Source organism: Mirounga angustirostris, unplaced genomic scaffold (assembly GCF_029215605.1).
Source record: "Mirounga angustirostris isolate CCGP_5_RB_7025 unplaced genomic scaffold, mMirAng1.0.hap1 SCAF_9, whole genome shotgun sequence".
NCBI lineage: Eukaryota > Metazoa > Chordata > Mammalia > Carnivora > Phocidae > Mirounga > Mirounga angustirostris.
In genome coordinates this window covers 22,038,899-22,052,613 of record NW_026991717.1, presented here as the reverse complement: position 1 = coordinate 22,052,613, position 13,715 = coordinate 22,038,899, and the positions used below count along the sequence as shown (strand labels likewise).

Genomic DNA, 13,715 nt, shown 5'->3' with positions numbered 1-13,715 from the left:
GCTAAGGAGCTGGACTGTCCAGCACTGGTTACAATGGCAACTTTATAATTAGCTCACATTTATTATTTCTCTTTCAATGAAAATATGTTGGAGTTTGTTACTGGTAAGATGTCTGAGGTGCACTCATAGTGCCAACACCAGTTTCCAGACCCTTCCCCTGATCCCAGACACGGTTTTGAACAACCAGCCCAGCTGATAGCCCAGGCAAAACATCACTGGGCACCAAGGACAGACCTAGAAGCCTGGCGCCGCCCCCTCAAAGGGCGGAGCTCGAAGCTCACGAATGCCTCTTCTGTTTCCTCTCTTTCCCAATACTTCCGTGCAAAAACCTCTATTCTTGATCTACCATTAACTAACTTCTACCTCTAGCCCCAAACCAAGTTCCCTTGATCCTCTGTGTGTGAACATGTATACCATTAAAAAGAGTTAAAGACAAGTAAAAAAGCTCAGAGAAGGAGTTTACAGGGGTGGAAATTCCTGCCTATATCATAGATCCTACACATACGTGAGGAGAATGAGCTCAGGTCTACTTAAGGCAAGAGTGTCAGGAGGCCCCAACTTGGGACCTTGACCACGGGCCAAGCTGCCTGGCCATCACCTTGCTGATGTCCCTCTATGTCTCTATGGTGGTCCTGGGTGGGAGGCCAGAAGGCTCCTGAGCTCCTCTGAGCCCACTTCATCTTCTCCCCATTCCCAAGCTTCCTTCCAATTGGTCACTGTTCGCAGGAGACAGGCAGGTGCCAGAACCCCACCTCCAGAAGCTCCTGGGAGCCCTTGGTGCAGGCACCAAGCCACGTGCTCCCTGGCAAGTGATTTTTAATTTGAGCCCCCATTGCTTGCAAAGCTCTTTCATGATGTACCCTGGACTCTAGCTCCAAGGAGACGAGCTTGTACCCTGTGCTCAGGTACCATGGGTCACCCACCCATGCAGGGAAGGCCACGCCCCTGTGGCAGCAGAGCAGGGACATTTAATCTGAGGCATCAAGCCTCAGCGCTCTCCCAAGCAGGTCACCTTGGGACAGACTGGCTAATCGCCACGGAGTGTGGCCAAGTTCCTGGTTAGCAAGTGTTTTTGTGTGATGAACTTCAAAAATGGAGAACAATAAACAGGACCCCCCGCTCAACGTTACCTCCCCCAAAAAACACCTGTACCCTCTGTTCTGTTTGTCCAGAATGATGTTAGTTAAAACTATGGACTGGTCAAGGCTACTTGCTCCCACCCTGCACACAACACCCAACAGCAAACAGTGACGACGCCCAGGCCCTGGGGCAGGAGGGGGACTGGAGCTGGGCAGAAGGCACTCAGTGCTAGGGCACTGAGAGGGGCAAGGGGGTTGGCAAGGCAGCCGATCCGTCTCTTTACCACGGCCTACTTTCAGCTGAGGGAACTCCATGCCTCCAAGAAGCCTGACTTGCATACAGCTGATCCACAGATGCTGGAATCTGGGGTTTAGGGAGACCCTAAGATCAAACTGAATCAATGAACCAGAATCAAGGAGAGAGAGAGAGTGTGTGTGTGCGTGTGTGTAGCCAAACGGCAGAGCTTTTGGTTGGGTGAGGATTTGTCTTACATCAAGTGCCTAGTGTCAAATCATTGCCAACAAAGTAAAAAGTTAGCATTCAAGTCTCCATTATATTGACTGAGAGCAGGGGCCAAGGCCTTCTGAGCTCAGGGTCCCAAACCCCCACTACCCTCCCACCCCAGTCCCACCACAGTAGCTGCTTCGAAACTGCCAAGCCAGAGAGAACACTCCAAAGTTCAATTCCATTTTGATGGGAAGCTGACTTCTCAAGAAAATAGTCCCACTTGGGGCTAATGAAAGGGAAGTAAAACAGACTCAGGTGTGTGGACTTAGATCAATATTTGTTTTTTTCTGGAAAGCATGCAGAGACCCACCAGGACCTTGAGGGTATCACTGGCTGCAGGCCCTACTCAGGCCTCGGGGATGGGTCACCTGTGGCCACAGAGCCAGGGTGCTGGTGGGCTAACTAAAAAAAAAAGGCTATAAATACCATTATCACTCAAAGTAAAACATTTTCACTCAAAGTAAAATTAGGGCGTGTTGTTTATCTGGAAAGGGAGCACCTAAGACTTGGCTGAGCTATCCTTTGACTTTAAAAGGACTCCCAACAACAGGACCCAGAAATCCCAGTGCTTGTCCAATGAAGTTGGAAGAAGCAGCAGAAACCTACCAGGTGGACCAGATGGAAGGGGGCTGAATAAAGGTGACCAGACACCGCCCCTGCACCGGCCAGGCACCTGGCTATACACATAGGCCCAGCAGCACCCTAACCCTCCAAAAACCCAGTCTCAAAGTGTCACCCTACTGGTTATTTATTATCGAGAGAAGAATGTCCCTTCATAGTGAAGAGACCTGGCAGACGCTGCCTTAACCACAGACGTGATCCAGCAACCGGGCAACCTGACATCATATGCTCCCATGGTGGTGCATGGAAGTGCCCAACGTTACCTGGGTCATGTTTTTGACCAAAATCTGTTTAGGCTGCACCTAATCAGGGGGAAGCAACTGGACAAATCCAGACTGCGGGATATTCTACAAGACAACTGGTCCAGATCCCTAAATGCCAATGCAACAAAAGGCCATAAGATAGGGGACTACTCCAGACAACAGGAAACTAAAGAGACAGGCCAACTAAACGCCATGTGTGATTAACTGGATCCTGCATCCTATAAGGGACATTTTGGGAATCATTAGGGAGACTGAATATGGACTGCACATTACATAATACGTACTATTTAAAGAAAGAGGAGAGACAGGGAAGGGACAAAATACAGTACTTAGAGGAAAAAAAGGAGGAAGGAAAAAAAGGATAAAAAGAGGGTGACAAAATGTTTAACTGATGAGTCTAGAAGAACGTCTGAGTGTTCACTGTATTTCAGAATGGGAATCTGTGGGGCGGGGGAGCAGTGTGCTGGGGACATGCAGGCTTCTAATACCACGAGGTACAGTCCACCTGTCATGCCCCAGAACACAGGTCCAGACAGGAGTCGCAGTCAGACACAGCGGGTATACCCGAACTCAGCAGTGTGGCTGCCCAGGCACAAACCTCAGCTTCCCCCTCATTTGCTGTGTGACCCTGGGCAGATTCCTTAACCCATCTGAGCCTTGGCATCCTTATTTGAAGACTGTGCCTATTTCACAGGGTCCTTGGGAAGATGAAACAGCTTACTGGAGACGAATGCAAACAGAACCATGCAGCCCCTAGCAAGCAGTCTACAAGCATTAGATACAACTGTGAGAGCGGAGTATGTCATTCTAGAAGTTTTCATTTCAAAAATTGGTTTAACTGCTTCTTAAAGCACAAACCAGACACACTTTAACAGTGCCCTGATACCTCACGATCACTGTTATAAAATGCCGATTATAACAGAACACAGGCCTCAGGGACTACTGGGCAGGACAACGTGCCCCTCCACTAACAGCCCCACCTTTGTTCCAGTGCTGTTTGGTTTTGTTGGGTTTTCTTGAGTTATATATTTAAGTACACATGCATATACAGATGTATACATATGAATAACTTGGTTTCCTTCCTTCCTTGCTTGTAGCCGCTATCAACGTATCTCCCCCTTCCCCTTTTGATTTGCTACGTCTAGGAACCCAACCACCAACTGGACTCGGAGGAAGGTCAGAGCAAACAGGTCCTAACCGTGCCTGGGCTGTCGCAGCTCAGTTCAGTGAGTGGGCTTCAGAGCACCGACTCTGAAGGGGCAGGATGCCACCTCTGTTGGTGTTCCACATCCAAAGCCCCCCCACAGGACCTGTGGTTAAGTGAAGTGTAGTGCTATCAGCTTGTTCACACGGGAGGGGCTCCAGCCCTCTTTTAGCCAGAGAAGGGAGAGTTTCAAATGGCATCACACCAGCCTCGTGCCCAGGGCCAACAAGCCAAGAGGCATAGGGGTGGGGGGTGGGGTGGGCACACCTAAATGCAACAGGGGCTGAGCCCTCACCCGGGCCGGGCCACAGCGTAAACCAAGTAAAGACAGTGGGAGGTCATGAGGCGTGAGAGAGTAATGGTGGTTTCGTTAGTGTTGTTTTAAATGTTCTCAATATGATGATCGCACATGTGCAAAAGGAGAACTGGGAGAAGTTTAAAAAAAAAAAAGGCAGCAACACAGCAGGAACCTCAGTACTGGGGAGACCAAGACCTCCATCTATTTCCTTTAAAAACATAATGTGTCTTTTAAGTCAACATAGTAACTCCACAGTGCACTGAACTGCTGTCTACACCACGGTCAGTAACCTGCCAGGGCTCAATCTTACAGAAATGCCAGCCCCTCCGCACCAAGACCCACACCAGAGCCCACTGCTGCAGGCACGGAACAATGAAAAACGGGAAAGGCAACGCAGCTATCCTTCCAACGGGTGAGAGGCTCACCAGTTATGTCTGGCACAGCCTCACGCCCCCCCCCCGGAATACCACGCAGCCAGGAAAAAGAACGAAGGGGCCTCATTAAACAAGCACACAACAAAAGCCTGTGGTAGAATGTATTCGCTACGATCCTGCATGTGTATTTTTCAAATGTCTGTGTGGACGCACATGCACGCATAATGCAAATCCATTAAAAGGTTCTGGAAAGGGACATACCAACATGCGGTGATAGTGGTTAGCCAGAGGAGGGCAAGGCTGACACGTTCTGTCTACTCGCTTCTGCGCTGTTTGAAGAATTTCACAACCAGGCCGGCTGGCAGCCCGGGACCATGCGAGCAGGGACGGGAACTGCCAGCCTGCATGTATCCTGAACAAAGTGCTGGCTCTCTGCCAGCCTGGCTTCGCCCTGGGTAAAAAGAGACCCCAGCCGCTCACCCTCCACTCGACAGGCTGCCGGTCCGACGCAGCTGCGACGGGGCCAGGAGAGCAGTGTGGTTGAAAACCAGGCTCTACAGCCAGAGTTTGTGTTGGGGGAGGGAACCTAAATATCCTGCCCCAATAATCTCATTCATGATCAAATCCCTTGTTTAGTGGCTCAAGATAAACTTCCAACTAACCCCACCCAAATTATTACAGGAAATGGCTGAGAGAATGCAATCTTACTCTACTCCCACCCCCACCCCAAAGAGGGCCAGGTGACCAGGGATGTGTCTCCGTCGAGGTCTGCAGGAGGGAGGAGCCGTGCACAGCACAGTGTCCCCCTTTCCAGCCAGGCCCCCAGAGCTGCTGATACGGACCCAGCCCAGGCAGCTAGCGAGTGGATGTTTTAGCTCCCGGTGCTGCAGGGAAAGCAGGGCACAGAGGCATTCTGAAAACAATTCTTTGTGGGAACAAATAGGTAGGAATGTATTCAAGGCATCTCTGCCAAGAAAGGCTGAGTGACCATTCTGCTGGGGGCCTGCCAAGCCCCACCACTCCAGACAACAAGCAGGAATCTCCAGGTGAAGGGCCTGGCTGGCTCAGGGGAAAGATCGGCCCTCAAAGGGCCCTAGGCCTTTCCTTCTGAAAGTCCTGAATGTTCACATCAAAGCCCTTCAGCCTCCAAGAAAATACGTTCCTGGTCTTGCTACTCCCCAAGGCAAGACTTAGCAAATTCCCAGATCTGGCCTGGGAAGTTCTGACGAGCCAAATAAGTGGCTTTAAAAAAAAAAAAAAAGTGGGTTGAGTTGCAAAAACGTTAGTGTCTTTGTTTCATCACGTGTTTGCTTATAACATCAACAATTACCTAAATGTGACAGGGTAATCAGTCCCCAGGAGACTGGCACACAACTAACCAGGACAAGCAGCTCTTTTGCATTCAGTCAGGCAGGGAGTGGGGGTGGGAGATCACAGCAGAGTCAGGGAAGGCCTGGTCTCCCCAGAGTCAAGGCTGAGCCTTGTACTTCCCAAAGGGTTCTCAAACTCACAGCCTCATTTCCCACAGATCTTCCAAGTGGTCAGGGGAGACATCACCAAGCTGCAGGGAGGTCTGGGGACCCGTCCTTGGCCACAAGGCTAGACAGAGCAAGCTGTAAACTGCCTTCTTGGCTAAAGGGGTTTTGATATTCACCCCCCGCCATGAAATCGCTATGGGTGGGTGGGGTGGTGGTGGTGGCAGTTCCTATTGGAGTAGAAGGCCTGGCATGACCCGAACCACTGCCGGCAGGGACCCCCCAGAAAGCTGCTGGAAGTCCACAAACCAAACCACAGCTACCTCAGAACCAAGGTCTGCTGCTCAGGTCTTCCCAGGGTAGCCTGGCCTCTCGGTCACCCAATGTGGCCTGTGGGCTACCCCTGTCTCCTCTATGAACACCAGCTAATTATGTTCTGCACACCTGGGCACAGGCTTTCCAGCTCCCTAGAGGTGCTCTCCACCTGAGGCTGAACCAGACACCCTCCAGAGGCAGGTTTTCTTGGTTCATAATCAGATTCACCTGGGGCACCACTAAAACTTCGGCGCAAGGTCAATATCTGGGACCTGGAAATCTACATTTCCAAGGGCCCCAAAGGAACCCCGTACACTCCTGACTTGGAGGTCTACATCTGCTCTGGAGGTAGGGCTCACCTGGAGGGCAAGGCCACCTCCCTGCTCTTAAACCCAGCACACTGCAGCCAGTGTGGGGTCCATCCTCTTCTGCCTGCTTAGGGTTTCAAAGCACCCCAGAGAGACTGGGTTCCACCCCACCTGGGGAGGCCCGGGTTCCCAACGCCTCTGCCCAATCCTCTAGCCAAGGGACCCCATCAGAGACACTAGAGCCTGAATCAGGGAGCAAGGCAACCCACCAGCTATCCTCCAGCTCCGGCCCCCGTCCAAGCCTGCCCCGCCCATGACAGCGAGCCCCGCCCCTCAGCCTGCCCCTCCGCAATTCTCGAACCCCGCTAGCCCGCTGGAAGGCCACAGTCAAACAGGCTACGAAGTTTCCAATCCTTAAATGACCGGTCCAGTGTCGGCCTCGCCCCCCAAGTCGGTCCTCGAGCCACGCCCCACGCACTGCCCCCGCCCCGGTAATCTGGGTGCTCCAGGATCTCAACCTAGTTTGGCCCCTCCTCCACGGCCACACCCACCCTTGCAGTAACGTTCCCAAGCTGAACCAACATCCCTACACTAACCCCACCCCCTATCTCGGTCCACACATCCTTAATTCTGACTCAAAATGAATAGAAATGGCCCCGCCTTCACCCTCGACCCCACCACCAGCCACGTGATTTGGGGCGCCCACAGCAAGGGACGAAAACCGCGTGGGCAGCCCCCGAGGTAAAGGTTTGTCTGAAATCCGCTGGCTTTGACACCTGCATACCTCGGGACAGCTCAGTTCTAAATATACCAGGAGAAGGGGGTCTTTCAGCTCCAGGGTCTTGAGGACTGCAGTTTTTAAGCCAGTCTTGTAACCAGTTTCTGTACTGTTTTATAAATGTGAAGTCTAAATCGTTGGTATCAAGGTAACTGTATTTATACGGGTTTTTAACCTGCTCCAAATGTGGAAGAATTAAGTGTAACAGAAGAGTTACCCAGAAAAAACACACAATTCTTTAAAACCAAACTGGGTGAGAAAGGTTGCATCCCACCTTTGTGTTTAAGAAAACGAAAAACAACCAAGACGAGGTCCCGGGCCCGCGCGAAGGGGACGGCTGCCCGGGGGTTGGGGGTCAGGCGATGGTCCTCTGAGACCGACCGCCCCCGTGCAGGTGCCGCCCGCACGCATCCGGCACCCCGCAGGTGAGAGCAGGGCGGAGGAGAAGGGGGCGCGGAGGAATAGGCTGTGGACTAGGTGAGTGAAAGCGCCCCCAGGCCGAGGAGCCCCCTAGGGTCGGGCGCGCCCCCGCTGGCCGGATGGGCGGGGCTCCCACAAAGAGCCTCCGGCCGAGAACCCGGACCGCCACCCGCGTCGGCCGCTGCTGGCTCTGGTTTCGACAAATTAAACCTTAGAGCGCTGGAAAAATTACAGGAAGAGGAGAGCGAAGAATGTGCCGAGTGGCTGGAGGGAGCCCTGTCCCCGCGTGAACTTCGCCCGCCGCTCGCCCGGGCCGGGCCGGGCCGGGCCGGGCGGGTCCCTCCCCTCCCGAGCGCGCGCTAGGCCGGCGGGGGAGGGGCCGGCAGGGGAGGGGCCGGGGCGAGGGCACCCCTCCCCCGCGCCCCGGGGCGCCCCCGCCGCCCATCTCCCCGAGCAGCACGCGAGGCCCCCACCCAGCTCGCCCGCACCTGCCCGCGCCGCCCCCCGGCCCCCGCGGGGCCTACGCCCGCAGCCCAGATGACGACATCCGCCCCCGCGGCCCCGCCCGAGAGTGCCCGGAGAGGGGGCGTGCCCGGCGGGGGCGCGGTCGCCGGGCGGGCGCCGGCTCCCAGCTCCCAGACCCGCCTCGCTCGGCGCGCGGGGCCGACCGCAGGACCGTGTGGCGGGGGAAGGGGCGAGGCCCCGACCGTTCCCGGCCCGACCGCCCCTCGCGCCCCGCCGGCAGCTCCGGGGGCGTGGCCCGGTGGCCTGCGCTGTCCCCGTCCGCGCTCGGGGCGCCCGGGCGGCCCTACTGACCTGTGTGAGTTCTCAGGTGCGCCTTGAGGTGCGAGGATTTCCCGTAAACTTTCTCGCAGCCCGCGTAGTGGCACTTGTGCTTTCTTTGCGGGGACTCCAGGTCGGCGCGACTTCGGCCCCGCCGGCCCCTTTGTCTGAGGCCGGGTTCGCCGCTCCCCGCGGGCCCTGGCTCCCGCTCCGGCTCCAGCCCCGCCTCGAGCTCGGCCTCGGGCTCGCTCCACGCGGGGCTGAGGGGCGCGGCCGCCGCACCTTCGCCGCCGGGGGAGGTGGGCTCGGGGGCGGGTGGCGGCGCAGGCGGCAGGCGGCAGGGGGTCCTCGCCTTCCGGGCCGCGGCGCCCTCTCTGCGCTCCGCCGGGGCGGGCGCCGGCGCTTGCTGGTTGAGGTCCGCCAAGATCCGCGCCACCACGAAGAGCGAGGCACTGTCCTTGCCGTCGCGGCGCTCCTCGACGCGGGGCAGCGTGGCGGCGACAGCGGCGGCCGCGCCCTCGGGTCCGGGCTCCGGCCCCTCCCGCGGCCCGTGCACGACCGCGCGGCTCGACATGGACACGAGGCACTCGGCGGCGAAGTGGTCCACATAGGCGGCGGCTGCCATGCTGCGGGCTCCGGCCGGCGGGCCGGCGGCACTGCTGGTGGCTGCGAGTCGTCAGAGGCGCATCCGCACCCACGGCCTCCCGAGAGCGGGCGGGGGGCGGGGGCGCGGCGCGCCCTCTCCGCGGGCTGGGCTGGGCGCGCAGCCGCCTCTGCCGTCACCCGCGCGGCTCCGCGTCCGCGCGGCGCCCGCCCGGCCGGGCACCAAAGAGTGAGCGCATGGGGGGCGCGGGCCAGTGGGGTCCCCGCGCGGCGTCAGGGGCGGCCTGTCCTAGGGATGCCGAGCAGCGACGTTAGAGACTACCTCGCCAAGTTGCGGCCGCAGCCTCGCCGCGCATTGTGGCAGGCGGGACAGCCGCCGTGCGCGCCGCGGGTCGGTGTGGGCGGCCCGGCCCCGGGGGTGGGCGGGGCCGGGGCCACATCTGGACCCGACGTCAGCCCCCAGCCACATCCTGGCGGCGCAGGTTACAGGCGGCGGCGGCCGCGGGGAACTGCGCGCGCGGAGGGGGCGGGGATCCCAGAGCGCGCCTCGTCAGGATAGAGCGGTCGCGCGCCCGCGTCTGAGGAGGGGGCGTGGCCTAGGACAGGGGCGGACGCCGTAGGTTCGTGGGTAGGCGGTCGGACCAATCCAGGCGGCTAGGGAGGCCGACCGGGCCCTGGGGCCTGCGCGCGCCAATGGGCGTGCCCTTTTGGCCGGCGGGAGGAGGAGCGGAAATTTGAGCCGGGAGCCGGGCACGCTGACGCAGGACGTCCGAGGGCGGTGGGCCGGGGCGTGGCTGTGAGGGGACCGCTCCCCACCCCACCCTACCCCCCTAGCAGCGGGGAACCCGCGGGACATTTTCCTGCCGGGTCTTCTGTATGGTGACAGCCTCGAACCCCGGAGTGGAAGCGAGCGCTCGGGAGGGCGCCCCTTTGTCCCTCCACCCCGCCCGTGAGGGGCGCCAGGGATGGGTGCGCCTCGGCGGGGCTCGCCTCCGCTTCTCTCTTCCCTTCCAGAGCGACGTTTGCACGGCGAGGAGGCGTGTCCGCTTCGGCTGGGCGCGGGGCTGCGGGCCTGGCCTGTGGGCGGAACAACTCCCCGTGCACCCCGCCGCTGCAGGGTTCCTAGGTGGCCGCGCCTCGAGACGCAGGCCGCTCGCCCCCTCCATGCTACCTCTGCTGAGCTCCGGGCCTCCCTGCGGCCCAGCTGGGAGCGAGGTCACGGGTGGGGCGGGGCCGCTCCCGCAGGAAGGACCGGCTGCTTCCCCGACTGGTCCCGGGCGGCCGGGGACCCGGAGGGGATCGCGCTGCCGGTGAGCCTAGGTCAGCCGGAGCCGCGCTGGCTCCGGGCTGGTGGTTAACCTGGCAACGTGGGTGACGTGCCCACCGCGTCCTGTGCTTGCAAGAGTGAACTACGTGCTGGTGCAGCCGGCGCCGCTGTTCGGGGAACGCGGGGCCCCTTCCTCCTCCCCACCCCAGGCCAGCTGCCAACTTCTCTAGGCTGCCCCTCTCCCACCGCGGTGGGGAAGGCTTCAAATGCTACCAGCTGCGAGGACCCCGCCCACCGCGCCCCACCCACCCCCTGTCCGGGCCTCCCGAAGGAAACACTCCGCTGCGCCCAGCCCGTGTACTCCTGGCCCTTGCCCTGCCAACTGCCCCTGACTCTCACCGGCGCCCCCGCCCCCCCATCCCCTCGGCCCCACCATCCTTCTACAGGCCTAGGCCATCACTGGAGAGGCCAGTACATAACTTCCTCCTGCCTCAGAATCAAGCGCCGCAAGCCCCTTTCCGGACCCTCGCTGGCAGCCCCTGAACCGGAAGGCTGAGGCCTGGGACGGGAGCCCCTGGCTGGTTTGCCTTAAAGGACGGTTTGCATGTGTCCGCCGACCGCGAGGGGAGCCTGCGGACCTGAGAAGGGGGCTGGGTGGGGCGAGGTCATCCTGCGCACAAAATTCAGAGCGGCCATTTCTCACCAAATTAATTTGAGGCCTGGGTAGATAAAACGTCTTTCCAGGTAACGAAGAAGGAACTGAAAGAGACGTTCTCTGTTGCGTGCTATGGTGAACCGTAAACTGGCGTGGATGATCGAGCGCCCTGGGTGTCTGTCACTGAAACCCTAAACTTCCCTCTCACTGATCCAGTTGGTGCCCTCTGGGAAGACCACAGGCGTGCTTCCCTGGGGTGAGCTCTGTAAGGGCCATCTGGGTCAGGTCCCTGGAAGAGGGTCTCCTGGCAGGAAGAAATCATTCTGTCAGGCAGATTGTGTTGATGACATTTAAGAGATTTGTGTTCTGACCAAATAATGATTCAGAATGTCCCTGTAGTCCCACTGCATGCCACAATCAGTCACTTCGTTAAAGATAGAGCTGGCCCTACACGGACTTACCAGCACCCATCCCCTCTCTATTCCTCTCCAGCCTGAGTGGGGGACTCTGCCCCAGTCTTTGAGATACCACATCTCTTGGCTTTCTCCATGACCCCTGCTGGGATACCCACCCCCCCACCCCCGCCTGCACATACACTGGCCATCCTCCTACGGGTATGCACTATTCTAGGCATTGGGCCACAGCCATGGATAAGACACCTGCCCTGCGTGAGGGGAGGCCAGCCTGGGTCAAGGGTCCCCTGCACTGCCACAAACCCCACCCCCATCCACAGCTCAAAGCAGTCCCTAGGCCTCTCCCCATGAGTGCTGAGTGCAGTCTCCCTAAGGGTTTCAGCGGTGCCCTGTGGCATTCCGGATGCAAAACTCAGCCCCTTAGCTGGTTTCCCACCCATCTGATGACTGTTCACTGAAAGCCTCGGGGGTACCTGGGTGGCTCAGTTGGTAAGCGACTGCCTTCGGCTTGGGTCATGATCCCAGAGTCCGGGGATCGAGTCCCGCATCAGGTTCCCAGTTCAGCAGGGAGCCTGCTTCTCCCTCTGACCCTCTCCCCTCTTATGCTGTTTCTCTCTCTCTCTCAAATAAATAAATAAAATCGTTTAAAAAAAAAAAAAAGGAAAATTATTTCTAAAAAAAAAAAAAAGGAAAGCCTCAGACTCTGCAGCCTTTACCATGTAGAAGTATGTTCCAGTATCCAGAGATTCATTTCTCTTCCCCAGAGCTGTGAATCCATGCTTTTCTTGCTAAATAGGATTCTGGCAGAGGTAGCTCATTGTATATATGAGGGTGGGTGGGGATCAAGTGTCAGATGGAAGGAACAGAATATACAAAAGCAGAGTAGGGAAGATCAGATGAGAACAAGTAGATGGAGATGTGTCTGCGGAGTAAAGAGGTACAAGACTGAAAAGGTGGCTGGGGTTTCTGGTAAAGGTGGTAGACTGACTAATTTCTGGAGCCTCCTGAAACAACAGTAAGTTTGCTTGTTATAAGACAGAAATTGTCAAGGATGGGGAGAGCAAGGGAGGAAGTAACAACAACACAATTTTTGAAGCTACAATACTTAGCAGACCGGAGAAAATGAAATCCTGAAATGATAGCCAGGAACAAACCTTGGAATGTCCAGAAGGTCCATGAATGGATGGAACTAGGTACCTCTGGATGTGAGTGTGAATGAGAGGCTAACCTAAGAAGAAGCTGGAAAGCCTGGCTAAGAAGCACTGAATTGCCCAGATCCCCTCCCTAATTCTGTGCAGCCGTCCCTATCCTGACAAAAGACTGGATGGTTATTATCTAAAGAAAGTATAAGCGAGCATCTTGCACTGAGAGACACCAGGCATAATTGACAGCAGAGGTGCCATAAAAGGAATGGGGGGACTAAATGAACCTACAGATATTGGATGCTGAGACCAACCCCTGCCCCCTTTTTGGCATTTCAGATTGCAGGAGCCAGGAGACAAAGGGTCTTTTCTGGGGCATCAGGACGAGGCCAAGGGAAATACCTAAATTCTTTGGTATCTGTGGTTGCCCAACTAAGCGAGATCACCCAAAGGAAAGGCCGCTGTTAATGGGCCCCACCCATGTGTACAGGGCTTCTAATCAGTCTTTCACAGGCCGCCAAAGCTGACCTGGCATCTCAGGAAAGCCTTGTATCATGAAATCTAAAGCCCCCAATGGATTTTTTTTTTTAAAAGCAGCTTGGAAGAAACAGAGACTATACAGAGAGAAGTCCACGTCAACAAAACTACTAATAATGTCATCAGAGAAATTAAGATATTGCAACCCATGAAGGCATGACACATATAAAGAAACATTCAGAGAACAAACAAAGCTCTTGGAAATTTGAAATAAGATAGCAGAGAGGAAAAAACCAGTTGCGGAAATCCCTATGAAAGTAGAATAAGGGGTGCCTGGGTGGCTCAGTCAGTTGAGCATCTGACTCTTGATTTCTGCTCAGGTCATGATCTCAGGGTCCTGGGATCGGACCCTGCATCAGACTCCGTGATCAGCATGGAGTCTGCTTGTCCCTCTCTCTCTGCTCCTCCCCTGCTTGTGCTCTCTCTCTAAAATAAATAAAACCCTAAAAAAAAAAAAAAAAGTAGAGCAAAAAAGAATGCCAAAGATGGGAAATAGAGAAAAAAATTAGAGGACCATCCAGAAAGTCCATTGATCAAATAACAGGAACCCTGAATGAATGATCAGAGAAAACACAAGGGGTGGGCAGAGTCATCAATGAATTAATCCAAGAAAAGTCTCCACTACTGAAGAATTTGTGCTGAAAGGACCCACAGGGAGCCCAGCACATTGGG

The 13,715-nt window shown here is 56.6% G+C and overlaps 1 protein-coding gene across 1 annotated transcript in view; it reads right to left on the bottom strand.

The window, feature by feature from the left end:
• The window catches only part of KLF13 (KLF transcription factor 13), a 50,621-nt gene extending 41,102 nt beyond the window's left edge, over window positions 1–9,519 (bottom strand). The window contains exon 1 of the mRNA XM_045899559.3: window positions 8,460–9,519. Within this exon, the coding sequence (XP_045755515.1) occupies window positions 8,460–9,051 (592 nt within the window). The 5' untranslated portion in view covers window positions 9,052–9,519. The remainder of the gene's footprint in view (window positions 1–8,459) is intronic.
• Window positions 9,520–13,715: the final 4,196 nt, after the last annotated feature.